Source organism: Panthera uncia, chromosome B1 (genome assembly GCF_023721935.1).
Source record: "Panthera uncia isolate 11264 chromosome B1, Puncia_PCG_1.0, whole genome shotgun sequence".
Lineage (NCBI taxonomy): Eukaryota > Metazoa > Chordata > Mammalia > Carnivora > Felidae > Panthera > Panthera uncia.
In genome coordinates, this window is record NC_064811.1 from 142702789 (window position 1) to 142719585 (window position 16797).

General features: G+C 40.1%; 1 protein-coding gene across 1 annotated transcript in view; it reads right to left on the reverse strand.

Moving 5' to 3' along the window:
* Window positions 1-16797, reverse strand: part of SH3RF1 (SH3 domain containing ring finger 1) — a 180021-nt gene that overhangs the window by 21799 nt on the left and 141425 nt on the right. Inside the window, exons 6-9 of the mRNA XM_049631314.1 lie at window positions 13320-13430; window positions 5075-5241; window positions 3728-3898; window positions 793-1052 (exon numbers count right to left, since the gene is read on the reverse strand). Coding sequence (XP_049487271.1) covers window positions 793-1052; window positions 3728-3898; window positions 5075-5241; window positions 13320-13430 — 709 coding nt within the window. The remainder of the gene's footprint in view (window positions 1-792; window positions 1053-3727; window positions 3899-5074; window positions 5242-13319; window positions 13431-16797) is intronic.

Here is a 16797-nt window from a genome sequence, read left to right on the forward strand (position 1 = left end):
TTAAAAGCACTTAATCTTAGCTGGGTCCTTAGACACTGTTTTCCTTCCAGATCAGCCCTTGAGTCCACTGAGAGCCTGGAAGCTTAGCGATAACCCCAGGCTGTTCAGTTAAAAAGTCTTTCCACAGATTTATGGACACAGCCGGTCTTTGATGGTACTCTACAGTGTCAGATTAGGTTGGCCTCCAGGCCTTTTGAAAATTATTCTCCATTTTCTTAAAACAAACAAACAAACAAACAAGTAAATAAAATTATTCTTCCTTTTCTTATTAATCATCTTCCATCTTTTGGTTTTTCTGACAGAATTTACAAGTCTACCCTATCACCGTTACCCAAGACTCTTGGTAGGTTTTCAGTGCTATAAGAAGAAGAAAAGTATTTAAGATCCCATTGGGTTTAAAACAAACTTGGAATTAGGTTCATCAGAAATCATCAGCACACTAGTTCATGGAGTATGATGCAGTGGTCACGCGGCTGGCATCAGGGAGATTTGAGCTCATATGGTCTTGAATGCAGAAGCCATATTTCCAAGTCTTATTGACATTCTCAGGATCAGCCTAATTTCTTTCAGATTTTCAATCTGTAGATCAGGCTTGAATTCATGTGGGGGACAGGCTTAGCCAAAATAAGCAGATGTGAAGTGTGCCACTGACTAGACTGTGCCTGCTTCTAATTCCTAATGTTATTCATGACTTTAATATTACATCTGCTCTTCTCAACATCTGTTATAAGGGATCTGGTACTAGGCAAGCAACCCTCTTCCTGATACTTTTCAGTCTGGTCTCCTCCTTACCTGTCCTCACAGCATTACGGGCCTGGTTAACTGTCATCTGCCCAGTCATGTGCAACAAGACCTTGGCCTGAGGACTTGTCTGGATATGAGCGGCTGACACAACGGCTGTGGGGACAACACTGGGACTCCCAGCCATACCATTTCCCTGGAGCTTCTGGGCAGGCCCTCCTGCAGTGGAAGGACTGACCATAGTCACCCCTCGACTGGTCTGACCAGCAGTAGACATAGGGACTTTAGCTTGGGAAGCATTTGTCACGGCCCTGCCAAGACAGAAACACAGACAAAAAGCCCAATCCATCAGCAAAATGGGAGAGAGAACAATTAAATGCAAGAAAAATGACTCAGGGCGTTAAGACAGAACATTTTAAAGAATGAATGGAATAATTTTTAGAAAATGCAAGAATCACAAATTCAAAGTAAAGATGGCCCTGAGGGAGAGAAAGGTCTTGAAATACATTCTTAGTCATAGAAAATTATACATTGCACGCTGCTCAAGAATATTCAGTTACTGGGTTCGGCTTTCCAGATCAAGGCCCAACACCTCTTGCCTATAAGGTCCTGGATTCTTCTGCTTTAGCTCTCAAAGAAGCTGATTTGTTTGTTATTGCTGCTAGTAACATTAGCAGTTTTGTTACATTTGCATAGCTTTGCTCATGATTTTTGCACTTCTCCCTGCTTGTTCCTAGTTCTACATCACAGAAGTGCCTGTGTACGTGCATGTGTGTGCACATACACACATGCACACACTCTTAGAATGTTCTCTCTGGCTACTCTTGACCTGTCTTAATCTCATGTATGTTTCAAGGTCCACAAATCCTGTCCTTTTAAGAAGCCTTGCCTAAGGCTTAGGCTTAAGACCTTATGTATGATTCTATTGTTTCATGTGAATTTCTTCCTTCTACAGCCCTTGATTACAAAATATGTCATTTTTAATATGTAAATTCTGGGGGCGCCTGGGTGGCGCAGTCGGTTAAGCGTCCGACTTCAGCCAGGTCACGATCTCGCGATCCGTGAGTTCGAGCCCCGCGTCGGGCTCTGGGCTGATGGCTCGGAGCCTGGAGCCTGTTTCCGATTCTGTGTCTCCCTCTCTCTCTGCCCCTCCCCCGTTCATGCTCTGTCTCTCTCTGTCCCAAAAATAAATAAAAAACGTTGAAAAAAAAAAATTAAAAAAAAAAAATGTAAATTCTGTATTAAATACTCCTGATTCAGTAAAAGTTCCTTGAAAGTAGGCCCAGTGTGAAATGGTTCTTCCACATTCCTCCAGTTATCAGGATACAGCCAGCTCTAAACAAACATTTACAGGTTGAGTTAAATTAAATTAGTTCAATGTAGTTTTGTATAATGTATTTTTTTAATATTCTAAATTCGTTTAAATAACAATTCTACACATAGTAACTTTGTACTAAGTAGAAAACTTCATTAACTCAAACATCCTTATTTACTACGATAAATAACAGAGAATTTATTGCATCTCTTCAGAGACTGTTAATAATTTGTTTTTGAATGTTATGAAACTGCTTTCCTTCATTAATTTAGTCTTTTTTTGTGGTTTGGTTTGTTTTATTTCCTTTAGTTGTTGTGGTGGTGGTGGTTTATTGTTTGTTTTTTTCCTCGCCAGGGAAGGTCTATCTGCCATTTTCTGGATCCTGAATGTAGATTTTAACATATACAGAAAAGAAGGTTTATATTGATTAAAAATCTGCAAGTCAAATTAAAGCTAACATTCTGTCACCATCTGCAACAATAGTGATTTTCATTTGATTAGGCTGCTGGCCAACCTATAAATCAAGGCCAACAGCTGACAAACATGTCAGTTCATTAAGCCATTTATTTAAAATCAGGGTGTTTGAGGAATGATTTAACACAGTTAAACCTAGAGCATTTATTAAAAGCCCAGTGGCTAAAACTGGGGCTCCCTCAATGCCATTATAGGTCCTTCCATTCAGTCTCTAAGGCTACTTTCCTTAGTGACCAGAAGGTAGACTACCTTTAAATAAAGAAAATTTTGAAAAAAGAAAGAAAATTTTGTATAATTAAAGCTCTTACTTCCTAGTATCCTATAACAGGGCTTTTCAACCTCAGGGACATTCTGGGTCAGATAATTCCTTTCAGCAGGAGGCTGTGCTGTGTAATATAGGACAGTTAGCAGCATCCTTGGCTTCTATGCACTACATGCCAGTAGCAACCTCCTCCCACGTCCTCCACAGCAACAATCAGAACTGTGTTCAGACATTGCCAAATTCTCTTCAGGAGCAAAATCACCCTTAATTGAGAAGGATGAAGGATCAATGTTGTATTTCAGGAATTTTATTTCTGACTATATTATAGAAATTATTGTTGGACTTCCGAGGTAAACCCCACGCTATTGGAATAAATACAGAGCCAGACGCATAGGCTTAAGCACTTCTTCACTGTGTGATCATAGACAAGTTATTTAACCTCTCCAAGCCTCCATTTTCTCACCTATTAAGTGGGGATAATAATAGTGACTATATCGATGAGTTATTTAAGGACTCAGAATTAATATGAGTCATCCATTTAGAAATCTGCCTGCCTGGCATATAGTAAGCCTTATGTAAACATGTAAGTGTTAATAATATAGCTTTTGTTTATACTAAACATGATATTTTTTACTTTTGAACAGAAAAATACCGAAAATGGTTGGATCTTCTCACATACAACTTAAAACAAATAACTTAAACCCCAGTACGTTTATTGGTAGAAACCTACAATTTCACATATACCCATGTGAAAAGTAAGCTAAGAATTTGAGTAGAAGAGACTTCAGCAAATATGGATAGGAGTTTTTAAAATGTTGGCTAGGTAACAGGCAATAATTATAGTGTGAGAAGGAAACTTGGATAGGCTGAAAACCATGGAAAAAAACAAAGCTTCTCTGTCTAGAACTTAGTAAGCCATTTACTCAGAACCATACCTTGTGACTGGTGCCACATAATTGCCAGGGAAAACCCCTATCTTGCTGGTATGCATCGATGTCCCTTTGAACCAGCCATCTTGGCAACGTTCAAATACTAAAAACATCTCCCCTTTTCTCAGCTCCAGCTCATCCTCTTTCCGGGGAGTGTATGGATATATAGCAACATACCTAGAATAGAAAAGAATATTTGATTTCAGGCTGAGTAACAGACAAACCCTGGCATGCTCAAAAACTCTTCCTTGGTACAAAGTCTTGAATATTTTGTACAGATATAAACAGAAAATATAATACTTAGCCTGTAAGTAGCATTGGTAACTGTCCATTGAAAGAGGTTTTGCTGCCTACATTTGAAAGATAGAGGCCTTCCTGATTAAGAACTGCCCACCTGGTCCCCCCAGTGTGAAGGTGACTATCCCACCAAATGGTATTCTCAGGGTGTGAAAGAATTAATGCCACTTCCCAAAGTGCCTAACCTGCTGCTGGGGTTTAGGGACCCACTGGGAAACTTGAGCTCTTCAAACAGCACTGGTAAGACGTGGGAAGTAGCCCCACATGAGGACATATGGCACGAAATCCTGCTGGGAGGCACGACATGCTGCTTTCCACACACAAGCTGAACCTAGAGGCTTGGGTTGCACCTGCTTTTGTATGCTCAGCCAGGAAAAATACTGAATTTGAAAAAGTCAAAAGGGAAAAAAAAGTCCAGGTCATAGAGAGTGCAAAACCACCCCACAGTGCAAGGTGACTATGCCACCAACATATGGAAACCAGGCAGGTAACGCTAACCAATAGTTTTTGCCAGGGTTCTAAACTGTTCCATGTATAAAATCACGCAATGTAGGAGCCAAAAAATCTAGCTGTATTCTGCCATGGGTAAATGTTAACAAGACAATTAGATTTTTCTGGATACTTATGGTTGGGCCTTATAGCTTTTCCAATGCATATTTGCACTAGATCTGATTTGTGTGGAAAATGCCTTCCTGTTCCTTAGTATCCTAATGTAAGGAATGAAAATGGAGACCAAAAGCTCAAACAGGAATTGTACAAAAAGACGGCACTATGTGCATATAATATTATGAAGAAGCAAACACTATGTTTCCCTAGACTGCAAAAGGCCTCCACTCAGCAGGATGGCTGCCTACTGAGCTCATGTATTGGGCCCATTTGGTTTCAGCAGTTTCCTAATTATATGCATGACTGGGTGTAAGTTTGCAGAACACAAACCACTTTGGTGAGCCATAAGCCTGTCACCAGCTCATATCAGAAAGGTGTTTCTCTACCTCTGCTGTTTGGGCTTAGTTTGAAATAAACTTTAAAGCAGTAATAAATGACACCCTCACTTACACACTGGGGCGAGTCTGAGGCCGTAAATGTGCAATCTGGTCAGTGGGTCCCACTGTGGGTCTCGGTCCCATTGCAGCAGCAGCAGCAGCAGCAGCAGCAGCAGCAGCAGCAGCACCTGGAGGTGTGGAGGCCAGTAGAGGGGGTGGGGGAAGAGGAGGATTCATAGTCTGGTATGAGAAGACAGAGAGAGAGAAGAAAGAGAAGAGAGGGAGAAAAAGAAAGAGAATAATAATGAATTATTTATTTACATCTTTCATGGAAGGTGGGAGGGAAAAGGAATCAGGAATCCATAGGAAAAGACTTTAATGGAATCCACAGGGAGCAGAACCAGCAGGCTACTTTGTATGAAAGCCTCCTTTAAAAAAAAACAACAAAAAAACTCATCTCTTGTTCTGCTTTAAGATCTTAGAGCCACAGCAACTTTTTCAGCAAACAGGTACGTAATGACACTTGGAAAGAGGGAAAGAAAAAAAAAAAAAAAGGAACAACTGCATGTAATTTTAAGATTAATGGCATTTTTAAGTATAGACTTGGATAAGAATCCAAACACCTTTGAAGAGGGAAGCTATAATGTCACACTGCTTGCTAAGACATAATCTGTGATTGTTTCTGTAACTTGAAACTTAAACACAACACAAAACAATTGAGCTGCACTATATCTCAAACCATTCCCTCAGAAGAAAATTTCCTTTGATGCCTGGTTTCCAAACAGCCCAAACAATAGCAAGCCACAATCACTGGGAAATTGTTGCTACTTTCGCTTATTCTTTTCTTAACTTTGCCAGCTTTTGAAATTTAGTACTATCAAGCCTGGTAATCTTTAACAAGTAAACCAGTGAAAAGCTGCTGGTTCCTTTATGGGCACAGACTAATGGGGTTCTGCCTACAGGATTCCATGCCTTTTGAAAATCAATGGAGCAATTGTTACTTTCTGATCTATAAACCCCAGATGATTCTTTAGGGTCTGTATACTGAAACTCCTGGGAAAACAGGCACACAAAGACTTGCCTGAACGCCCACCTCGCCCTCCCCAAATCTTTGAACCACTAGATGTAAAAACTGAATTAAAAGAGAAATAAGGAGACTAAAGAATGCACCTAGGAAAGCATAAATGGCTTCTACATATCAGTGTATAAACACAAAAAATCCAATGATTTCTAAACATCGTTCACAACGGTCACTTTGTTTCTATTTTTTTAAATAAAAATTCACATCTCATCAACATTTGCTTCCTTCATCTGCGGATTAGCTGATTAATGTACACAGTTCTGGAAACACAATAAACTACGCAGAAAAAATTTCAGAATTCCTGACATATGTTGCAACTGTTTCACACATTGTAATTTAATTTTTTGCTGAAGTGACTTCCAGGAAGGATTTTTCCCGTACCGAAGCTGAAGGTGTTGTAGAACATTCAGTGCAGAAATAAATGAGGCGCAGCGCTGCTTACAGAGTGCTAACCTGGACAAGGCAGAGGGCAGTTCAAAAAGTTAGAACTGCATGAAATGTTGCTCACATCATCCATGCAAAACATGGCAGGCAGCCTTAAGATTTGTTACAACTCTGGAATTGCCTGTACTGGGGCTTAGATTCTTCAAAACCTTTAACCAGTAGAAGGTCAAGCATTCATTCCACTAGGTCTCCTCCCAGTGACAAAGTAGAGAGAAACAAAGATAATCCTGGTAAAACACTCAGTACATGTGACCTGGGCAGTTCACTGGTAATCACAACACATCAGTGGCTTGTCGGGCAGGATAACAAGTCTAGACTGTACTCAGGATAATATATGCAGACTGTAAAATTACCACTCAACCGATTTCCACTTAAATCTTCCTAAACCCGATTTCCAAACAGTGTGGCTATGGAAATGGGGAGACCAGTGCATGTGCTCAACACGGGGCCCAACACAAACTGCTCCTAGAAATTACTTAAAATACTACCCAAGGCACAGAACCAAAAAGCTCCATTTCACACTCTAAGTAGAATTCTATTTGCAAGAGGAAAGGAAATTAAAATTGTCTGTTATGGCTTAACATTATTAAAACAGAGGCTGTACTGGGGCGCCTGGGTGGCTCAGTCAGTTGGGCGTCCGACTTCGGCTCAGGTCATGATCTCGCGGTCCGTGAGTTCGAGCCCCACGTCGGGCTCTGTGCTGACAGCTCAGAGCCTGGAGCCTGTTTCAGATTCTGTGTCTCCCTCTCTCTCTGACCTTCCCCCATTCATGCTCTGTCTCTCTCTCTGTCTCAGAAATGAATGTTTATAAACAAACAAACAAACAAACAAACAAACAGAGGCTGAACTAAATTAACCCTAAGAAGAAAAAGGCAAAACAACATCTACGGACCTGACAAAAACACGTCACATTTTGTTAACAAAATGTAAAATAAGGTCACCTCTTGTAGTTAAAAAAATACAGTAAACTACTGTTTCATGTACATTCCTTTCACGGAGAGTAAGTCAGAAGTCATTTGAGGTACAGCTTACAAGAGCATATTCTGAAAGACCCCAAAGGCTGTGCTCGAGAGAAAGTGTAGTTCTCTCTCTTTTTCTGTTGTTGGAACACAGACTGTCTTAATAAAATTGGGCAGATTTTCCCCCAGTGTTGGGCTACATATCTTTGGGGAAATAGGCATTTGTGTGTGCATGTGTACTTGGGATATATGCACACAAAGACCAAAGAGAGAAAGTCTGATTAAAATCAGACTCTTAGATGTTGTTCCACCCTGTGGGGTTGGTAAAATGATAGGGCTCTGGTGAGTCCAAGGCTGTGACAGACTAGGAAGTTCTGTGGGTTGCTTTATAAACAACTTAAACTGAAATAATCTGGTGATGTGGAAGTTCAAAAGGTAATCCACTGTGTGTTGTGCTTCAGGCAGTTTGCTATCCTGCAAGACCTGAAATTTCTACAGAGCAAACCACAGCCTTCCATTCACCCAGAGCTGACCTGGAGACCTGCTTATTATTTCACAGTCCGGGCCAGCCCAGGCCCCAGAGGCCAAGGCGCACTCTCCACCAGCAGCAAAAAACATCTATGGACCTGCAAGAAGGATAGGTCACATTTTTCTAATAATATTTTGTTAACTTAATACTGTTCAGAACCAAATACCACACTTAAATGTCATTTTCACTAGACACTGCGTGCTAAATTAATAGGAGCTTTGAAAAGTACTCATCACTTGTAGTTTTATTTTATGGAAATGCAGCAGGTCTATGTTATCAAAGTAAAGCTGTCTATAGCTATAGGCTGAACTGCAGAAATACTGGTGTAGAAAACTAGATGTTATTCTGATATCCATTAAAAATGAGCATCCTCCTTATGTTTCTTTAGATTCAGATCTTCTGTTTGTAGTATGTGGTAACAGTCTGAGGCAAGAATTACTATTTCTGAATAACAGTAAAAACAGGACAACAGTTCTGCTGATGTGAAATGATCATACTTTGCCATGTCCAGGTTCTCTGTTTCCCTGACCCACTGACCTTGAAAGCAGTAGAAGAAGCATGGGCTTTGGGGGCAGATAAACATAGATTCCAATCCCGGCCCAGTGTCTTAGGGCAGTCCTCAATTTCCCTCCTACGTTAGAGTGAGCACCAGAAAAGAAGTGTCCTCTCCAAGTGGACTGGATTCTAGGCCAGATGAGCCCAATTCTAGTGAGCATTGTGAGTGAAAAGTTCAAGTGCATGGGTGTGATACCCTTCCTCTCTGGTGCTCTTTCCTCTTTGTGTCCTTTCATACAACCAAAGAGTGGTTAGGTCTGGGTCTGGCTAAAGACAGGTGACAAGATCCATTAGGTCTTAAGCTTGGGCCAAGGGCTGCAGGCCACCTTACCAGTAAAGTGCTTTGCATTGGAGTTTGGGCAACAAGTACAACTGACAATAAAGGATTCATTTTCTTTCCAACTGTTCTTTAAGTGTGCATTTCCCTCATATACATTTCTACCTCCCAGAGTAGAAAAGTGATGGGCAGGATAGACTCTGGGCATCTCTGGGTCCCCTGGGAAAATCCCACTGTAATACCCCCCCAATCCCAGCATCCTTTTTTTCCTCACACCTGATTTCCAAACAACCCACCTTCAACCCTACACATCAACATCTCTAAACAGCCTGAGTACTGAACTCAGACGCATGTAGACAGGCTGGTGGAGGAACAGTTCAAGCTGCTGCATGATCATGCTTCCTCAAGTCGGGAGTGTTAGCAATTTCAACAGCATTACCACCTGCATACAGCAGTGTTTGTGCAATTATGTGATTAGCTGGTTTTATTTTATGACAATAAGCAGGAAGTAGAAAAGTGGAAATACTGACACCAGCGATCAAAAAACAAAAACAAAACAAAACAAAAAACTTAGTGGTATCAGAATTCAATAAAATTAAGATAAAGATGGAAGGTCCCTAAGTCTTAAGTCTCAACTGGATGCTCATTGGAATTAAGCCAGTCAGTTGTGGGTACAGCTACGAAGAAAAAGGAATAAAATTTAAAAATATATTTAAAAAATACTAGAAATCGATGCTTAGATGATTACGTCTAAAGGGAAAGATGTAATTAAGAATTTGGTAATTTTTAAAAATCTCTCCAGGAATGGAATTTCCCTCATAAATTATAGATTTATTGTTCTACATTTGATTTGTAAGAAGAGATACTTATGTTAGTTAACTGACTTTGTATCAATTACATAAGCTCTCTATGCCTCAATATACCAATCTGTGAGATGGAGTTGTAATTAGAAATAGTTTAGGTAAAGCTGCCTTTCCCAGTGCCCTGGAGCACAGCAGAAGCTCAATAAATAGAAGCTGTTGTTATGATTCATGAGACCATGAAGTCAGAAACTGTCTTACTCATCTTTGTATTACTGTCACCCAGCTCTGCAGACAGAAGTTAACAGACCCTCAATGAGTATTTCACAAATAAGAAAACATTCTATGCTTCAACTTCCCTTAGGACAATATGATATGAATCAAGAGGTCTTGGTTCCTGAGATGCTAGAGTCCTTTTCTGTTGTTGCTATGAACATTCTGACCATATTCTATCCCTAATCCTGATTTTCAGAACTCATACCAATTCCAAAGCCTCAACTTGTCCCTCTCAAACTATTGACATGGTAGTTTCATTCCCCTCTTTGCAGAGCCTGTCCCTGATCCCATGGATCAGTAAGTCCTGCTGAGCCTTCCATCATGGGCTCCAATGGACTAATTACATATTGGCTATCCTGAGAACCAGACATCATTTACTTTGCTTCTTTAAATATACACACAGACACATACTATGTGTGTTATGTGTACAATTTTTTTAGTCAGGGTTACATATTTTTGGAATGCAATCTGTTTATAAGTTGGCCACAGGCTGTATTGGCCTTTATTGACCTGCCTAATTCATGACATCTTGCAGCTAAACACCCCTCAGCTGGTACAGAGGATCAGGGATTATTAATCACTTATTTGAAAGTTTTTCTGCCCTTGTGCAGAAAATACAAGACTAACATAGATCCTCACCCTCCTCCCTTCCCAAAATTAGTTGTGGAAAAAGCCCTCACTACTATTAACATCCTGATGTCTGAATTAGATAGATGTAATGCCAGTTTTGCTCCTAATATTAGATATCTAACATTTTAACTGTTACATGTGAAATGTATAGGACAGTATGATCCTAAGTTCATTCTGCATGAAAGATTAGAAAGTCTCAATTCATAATAAAAATACTAGAGATAATTTTCATTTCCTATTCTAGTGTTGGCATTTATTACCTAATAAATCCACACCATGAAAAGCATAGTTTTCTCTCTACCAAGCTGCATACAATATTGCTGTGATGGTGCTCTATGTCTTAGAAAATATTTCAAATTTTAAATAAGATACTTGCCATGATTAATGTAAGATACAGAGGGTACATGCTACTGAGATTTTTTTTCTCATTTAAACCTAACATATTAAATCCAAAACATTTCTGCCAACCTACCAGGGACTTTGAGATCTAGACATCTCCTGGGATGACAGACAGATCTGTTTATAATTAGTTTTTCATTAAATGGAATTGGCACAGTAGACATACTATTTAATAAACCTTTCGCTTGCTTAACATGCAGGCTTTCTTATATAATCCTAGGATGAAATGGTTGAATGTAAATTAATTTTTGTATATTCATGCTCTCCTGTGACCCGTCCCATTGATTTGCCCTAGAGTTGCCTCCAGCTTAGAGCAACTGGCCATTTACTTACTACACTGTAAAATTTTGAGCCCATAAGGGATGAAATTCAGCCAGCTCTATGTCTTTTCCACTAATTAATTTTTCTAAGATCAGAAAAGGCAGTCTTTTTCCCTTAAGAAATTACGTTAGAATTTTTCCATGTGAAGTAGTCATCTGGGAAGGGAAATACCAAGTGGTTGTGTATGTATTGGGGTGAGAAGAGAAGGAGGGAAAGGAGAGAGTCTTCTCTGGAGATGAGAGGGCAGGATGATTATGGAACTTGGCTCTGGTCAAAACACCCAGGGCTAACAGAATCTCATGGAAACCACATATCAATAAAAGTTAAATGAATTTCATCTTCTCCCCAGAAGAATCAGCACAACCTTTCCTGCACCAAGCAGTGGTGCTATCAAAGAAGCTGTAATCGTTCTGGGAACATTTAAAAAAAAAAATACAACTTTAACCTATAACCAGAACATTATTAACTTCCATTTAAATACAAGAACATGGTTAACTCTATAAAAAGTTTTCTAATGTCTAAGTCAAGCTAGGTAATAACTCCACATTTATTTATATCCACCTTGTTTCAAAGCAAAATGAGGCAAAAGGAAAATGAGGACAATAAAACTAGATGGAGCAAACATCTTGACTAATGTACTAATATGTTGTGAGGTCTTTGTTGGAGGGGGGTACAGATTTGGCTCCAAGCATTCTAGCAGAAGGAAACATAATCTTTACAGCATATATAAAATCCACAACCTAAAAACAAACCAGCTGCCTAGAAGTCTCACTATTCCTGGTACAGAGAGCAGAGAAACCATAACCCAACAAACCAGGCCCTCCAAGGCATTCTGAGAACAAACCAGTGGCACATGCCACAGGCCTGCCTTGCAAGGGTCCTCAATAGAGACCAATAATGAGATCAATAACAGTCATCCCCTACTATAGTCTTGGCATGGTGCTAACTCTCCAAAGCAGAAAATAGTTGTTTCATTTTACAGGTAGGGACACTGAAGCTTAAAGACGCTGAGTAACTTTTCATGGTCATGTAAACAAAGAAGTGACTGAGCTGGGCTTCCAACCTAGGTCTGTGTCCCCACCATCGGGCCACACTGTTTCTCCAAGAGCATCACAACCAGTGAGACTCTGTAAAGCAATTTACGGGAGTGGGGCCCACTGGGGAGATCTGATTTAGTGATCTTTTCTATTCTCATTCAACTCAGCACTGGAAGAAAGAGTGTGAAAGCATAAGCCAAGGCACAGGACTGGATGAGAGATGACTCACAATTGCTGGTTCCTTGTAGTTCAATTGCCTGCAAGTTCAGGAAACAGGGATTTATACTATTGTGTTTCTGCTTTCTAAGGCTGAATTTGCTTGTTTCTTCCCTTTTAACTTTCTCTCCATAGTGTTCTTCTTTGTGTCTATCTCCCTTGGCTGCCTTCATTTCTCCTATTAATTTCTCTTGTGAGGATGTTTTAAAGCAATTAGTGTTTGGACTCTGTAGGATGCTAGGTGTTCAGAAGGAAAATCAACACAATCTGAGCGAGCCTTCCAAGACAGCAGTTACCTTTAGGCAGCCAGAGCGGCAGCTACTGCAGTGGAAGACAACCTACTAAAAGGTGAATCATAAATGGAGAGATTTGGAATTGACACACCATGTGACTCAAGGTAAACCATTTAGCCTTCGGGATCCTGGTTTCCTCAGTATTTCTATAAACCTGTCTTTGTAGGAAATAAGTGAAGTCTTGTAGAAACTCAAAAGAAATGAAAAAGAAATTTTAGGTTAAGCCTTCAGGAAATCAGGCTGGACTTTAATGAAAATGGAAAGCATTTTATAGATCTCTTCTAATGCCTTCAGGCCACTGATCACTGTTAAGCATTTTGAAGGCTGTAGGCAAGAGGCTTTCTAATTTTTTCTGTAAGATCAGCAGAGATAATAGATGAAAGAGATCCACCTCCACCTAGCAAGTGTCAATGTAAACTGCAGGTGTTAGGAGGTGGGATGTGCCAGATTAACGTCACTAAATACCTGAGAGAGAGACAGAGATGGATAAACTGTACTCACTCCAAGGGCAGCTGGGTAGGGAACATCTGATGGGAAAGTGAACGAGGGGCCAGTTGTCACTGGGCTGCTGGGGGGTGGGGTCACAATTAACCCGGTGGTACTTATATGAACCTGCCAAGAAAAAGAAAAGTTAATTAAAAGACAACTACATTTAATACAACAGATTACTGGCTGAACTTTGGGGAGGCAAATCATAATTTTAAAAAAATCTGTAGTTTCTAGTATTTGGGGGAAGGCAGAATCTCTTGCAGCTTATTCAATCCACATTTACTGATTACCTAATTTGTATTCGGAACTGGGAGGTAATGTGATAATATTGGCCACTGCTGATTTACATACAGAATTCAACTGCTGCTGGCTTTCATAACTTGGGAGGCTACTGTGAACCAAACTGACCTTTCAGATGGTTAGTCGGCTGCTTGCTTAGCCCACTAGCAATTTCCCTGAAGATCCTATTAAGGTAGGTCATGGCTGAACACTCACCTGTCTATCAATATGTAAATCTATGTGAAGTGCTTAAGGTATTTTGTTATTCTCAGGATCATTTTTCATGACTTCTACTTTTCAGTGGGGATGCATAATTAAAATGCAGCTGCCTAGACATGCCTAGAGCAGGTAATTATTTATAAAACCTTTAAAGGAACAATGTCAAGCCAAATTAGCTGTTTTCAAAGGTGTCTTATCCATGATACTATCCAAGATTAATTTACTAGAAAGAAATTGAGTTATTCAGGTCATTTCATTGCCTGTGTTCAGTTACTCGATCAATTTCACTCAAGCTGCGTATCAGGTCCAACTGCAGAATGCAGGCAGGAGTAGGCGTGTGGGCCTGAACAAATGGGATGGTTTTCCTCCACTGTTAAAGGAAGTGGTTGGCTGGTACCTTGTTTCCCCCAAGGAAACGATACACCCAAAACGCTAGGACTTTTGTAATAAAAACTTAATCCCAAACATACTTCCCTCAATTCCCATATGTTGAGAAAAAGATTATCAGGACAAAGAAAAGCTCAGAGATTAGTTCCCAGAGGGCCTGAAGGAAATTTTGAGTTTCCTGCTTAGGTTAGGCCCTGCCAAGGCCAGGGATAAACAGCATCACAGCATACAATTTATTTTCACCAATAAATCTGTGTTATATATGGAATCCACATCCTTTTAAAATCACATCTGTGCCTGTTAGCTCACACATTGATTGAACTGGAGGCTTAAACTTAGCAGATCTAAGGGATGCCCTAACAAGAGTTTCTCCCCAAACCCTTTTTTTGTCTCTCCTGTGAATGAAAGTCTATTATCAATCAATTTCTAATGGGAAGCACACTGATTTTCATTCTAGGATAAAATCCAATGGTCTTTAGCTGTTTTAACCAATAAATCTGTTTATATACATAACCCAAGGACATTTGTAAGTTGGCACTACATAAGAGTCTTTCTGAGAAGATACAATGAAGCTCACTTCAAAGTACATGCCATTATCATGGAATCAAAATACAGCTTCCTGGGCCTGACCCTACAAATATCTAAGAAAGATCTCATGACTGACCAATGTTTCTCTAAGAGCTGCAGACTGGGAGTCAAGATAATTAACTGCTAATGAGCTCATGGTCTTAGACAAGACACTTCACCCCCCTATATGAGCTGGACCAGAGCCCCCCTAATGTGTCCATGGAAGTGAAGCACTAAACATGGAGACTCCTGTAAGCACCAGCGAACACAGGGCCACTCCTAGTATTTGAGTAAAGGAAGAGATAAAAGTCACCAAAGAATGATTAAAAGCAGAAGCAACAGAAGTAAATTGCCTGAAGGTGAGCATGCCCAGAATAAATGTCCTGAATAGGGACAGACTGACTTTCTGCTATTCTTTTCCTCATGGAACTGCAAATTAGTTGGGCTCCTCTACAAGAAGGGGCTCTGTGAAGGGGGGGAAAGAGGTGGGGTAAGCAAATGCAAATGAGTGGGTGCATCTCTGGCTTCCCCTGAAGCCACTGACAATACAAATATGCCACAAAAACACTTAATATCATGAATCATTCCTCCAGCTGGCAGAGGCCAAAAAATATCTTGAGTGTGGCCAGAGAAAGATAAAATGTCTTAGTTGCTTGTAGCATCATGTGCTTTTACAGATGTCAATCACAGATATCTGTGCACATCTGTTCTGGTGACCCACCTAGACAGCACAGTCTATAAATAATCTTCTAGTTTATGTATTTGAAAGTTCAGCCTTCACTCAATAGTCACCATATATAATAGCAAGCCAGCCTTTACTCCTTTCTTCTATTTCCCAATCCTGTTGCCTGGAACTTGGGATGTCCTGGTGAGATGTCTAAATTCCGTATAGAAACAGGAGGATAAGGTTCTACCCATATGGTGGAAAGGTAAGCTGAAAAGCACATCACACCAGCACTGACTGCCTATATGTGTATTCTATTCAGATGAGAGAAAAATGAACGCTCACTTCTTAGGCTCCTTCCTTTAGATTTTCTAAGTGCAACCAAACCTAATTAAGGAAAAGCAAGACAAAAAGTGGACCAAGATGTTAAAACATCCTTTTCCTCAGCTCTGTAAAAAAGGAAAAGAAAAAAAAAAGAAAAAGAAAAAGAAATGGGCCATAGCAGGAGGAGTCACATCTCCTGATCGGTCCTTTGCAAGGCAGAGGAAAAGGACAGTCCTATTTCAAAGAGTCTCACATGAGCCATCTTCCCATATCCGCTGAGCTCCACAGTCAGGAGAGTGTTTGCCTGTCACACACTCCTGCTATGCTACACACACCCATTGCTTTATTATAGACTGTAGTTCCCTCCAATGTACACACACTATGCTAGACAAGTAGTGTTTTCTGTAAACCTGGGCCGGAGAAGCCAGGCAGCACTTGAAACATCTACCATCGTCTTCTTGAAATCACTTCTCCCTGAGGCAACATATTACCACCGAAAACAGAACGAATTAGAATATGGGAGGAGGGGTGGAATGGTTGAAGGGGAAACTGTTTTAATGGAACACAGAAAGAGCCTTGTTTCCTAAGCTACTCCAACCAAAACAAAAATAGCTCTACTTTTATAGTCTTCATTCCCAGCTCTGGTGTGGCACCGTCAGACATGCTCACACCTGACTGCCGAGTTCTCTACAAAAGATATAAACTCGAGCTTTATCCTCCCTTTCTCTTTTAATTTTGTCTAGTGCCAAAAGATTACTGTCTATTTTTTTAAAGCTATTCCTATTCTGAGGTGCCACTATTCTTACCAGAAACTTATCTTTTTTTTTTTTTTAAACAAAACATCATTGTACAAATGTTGCTAGGTCACAAAATAAAAAACGCAGTCCAATGATCCAATTTTCTTTTAGTGAATGGCCAGCTTTACTAGACCCCTCTGTCAGAACCTTATTCAAAAATCTTTTGAACCTTTCCAGAGTAATCTCACTTGGTACTTCTTACTCCAATCTATAATCCATGTCTATTTTTCACATGGATATAATTAGTTACATG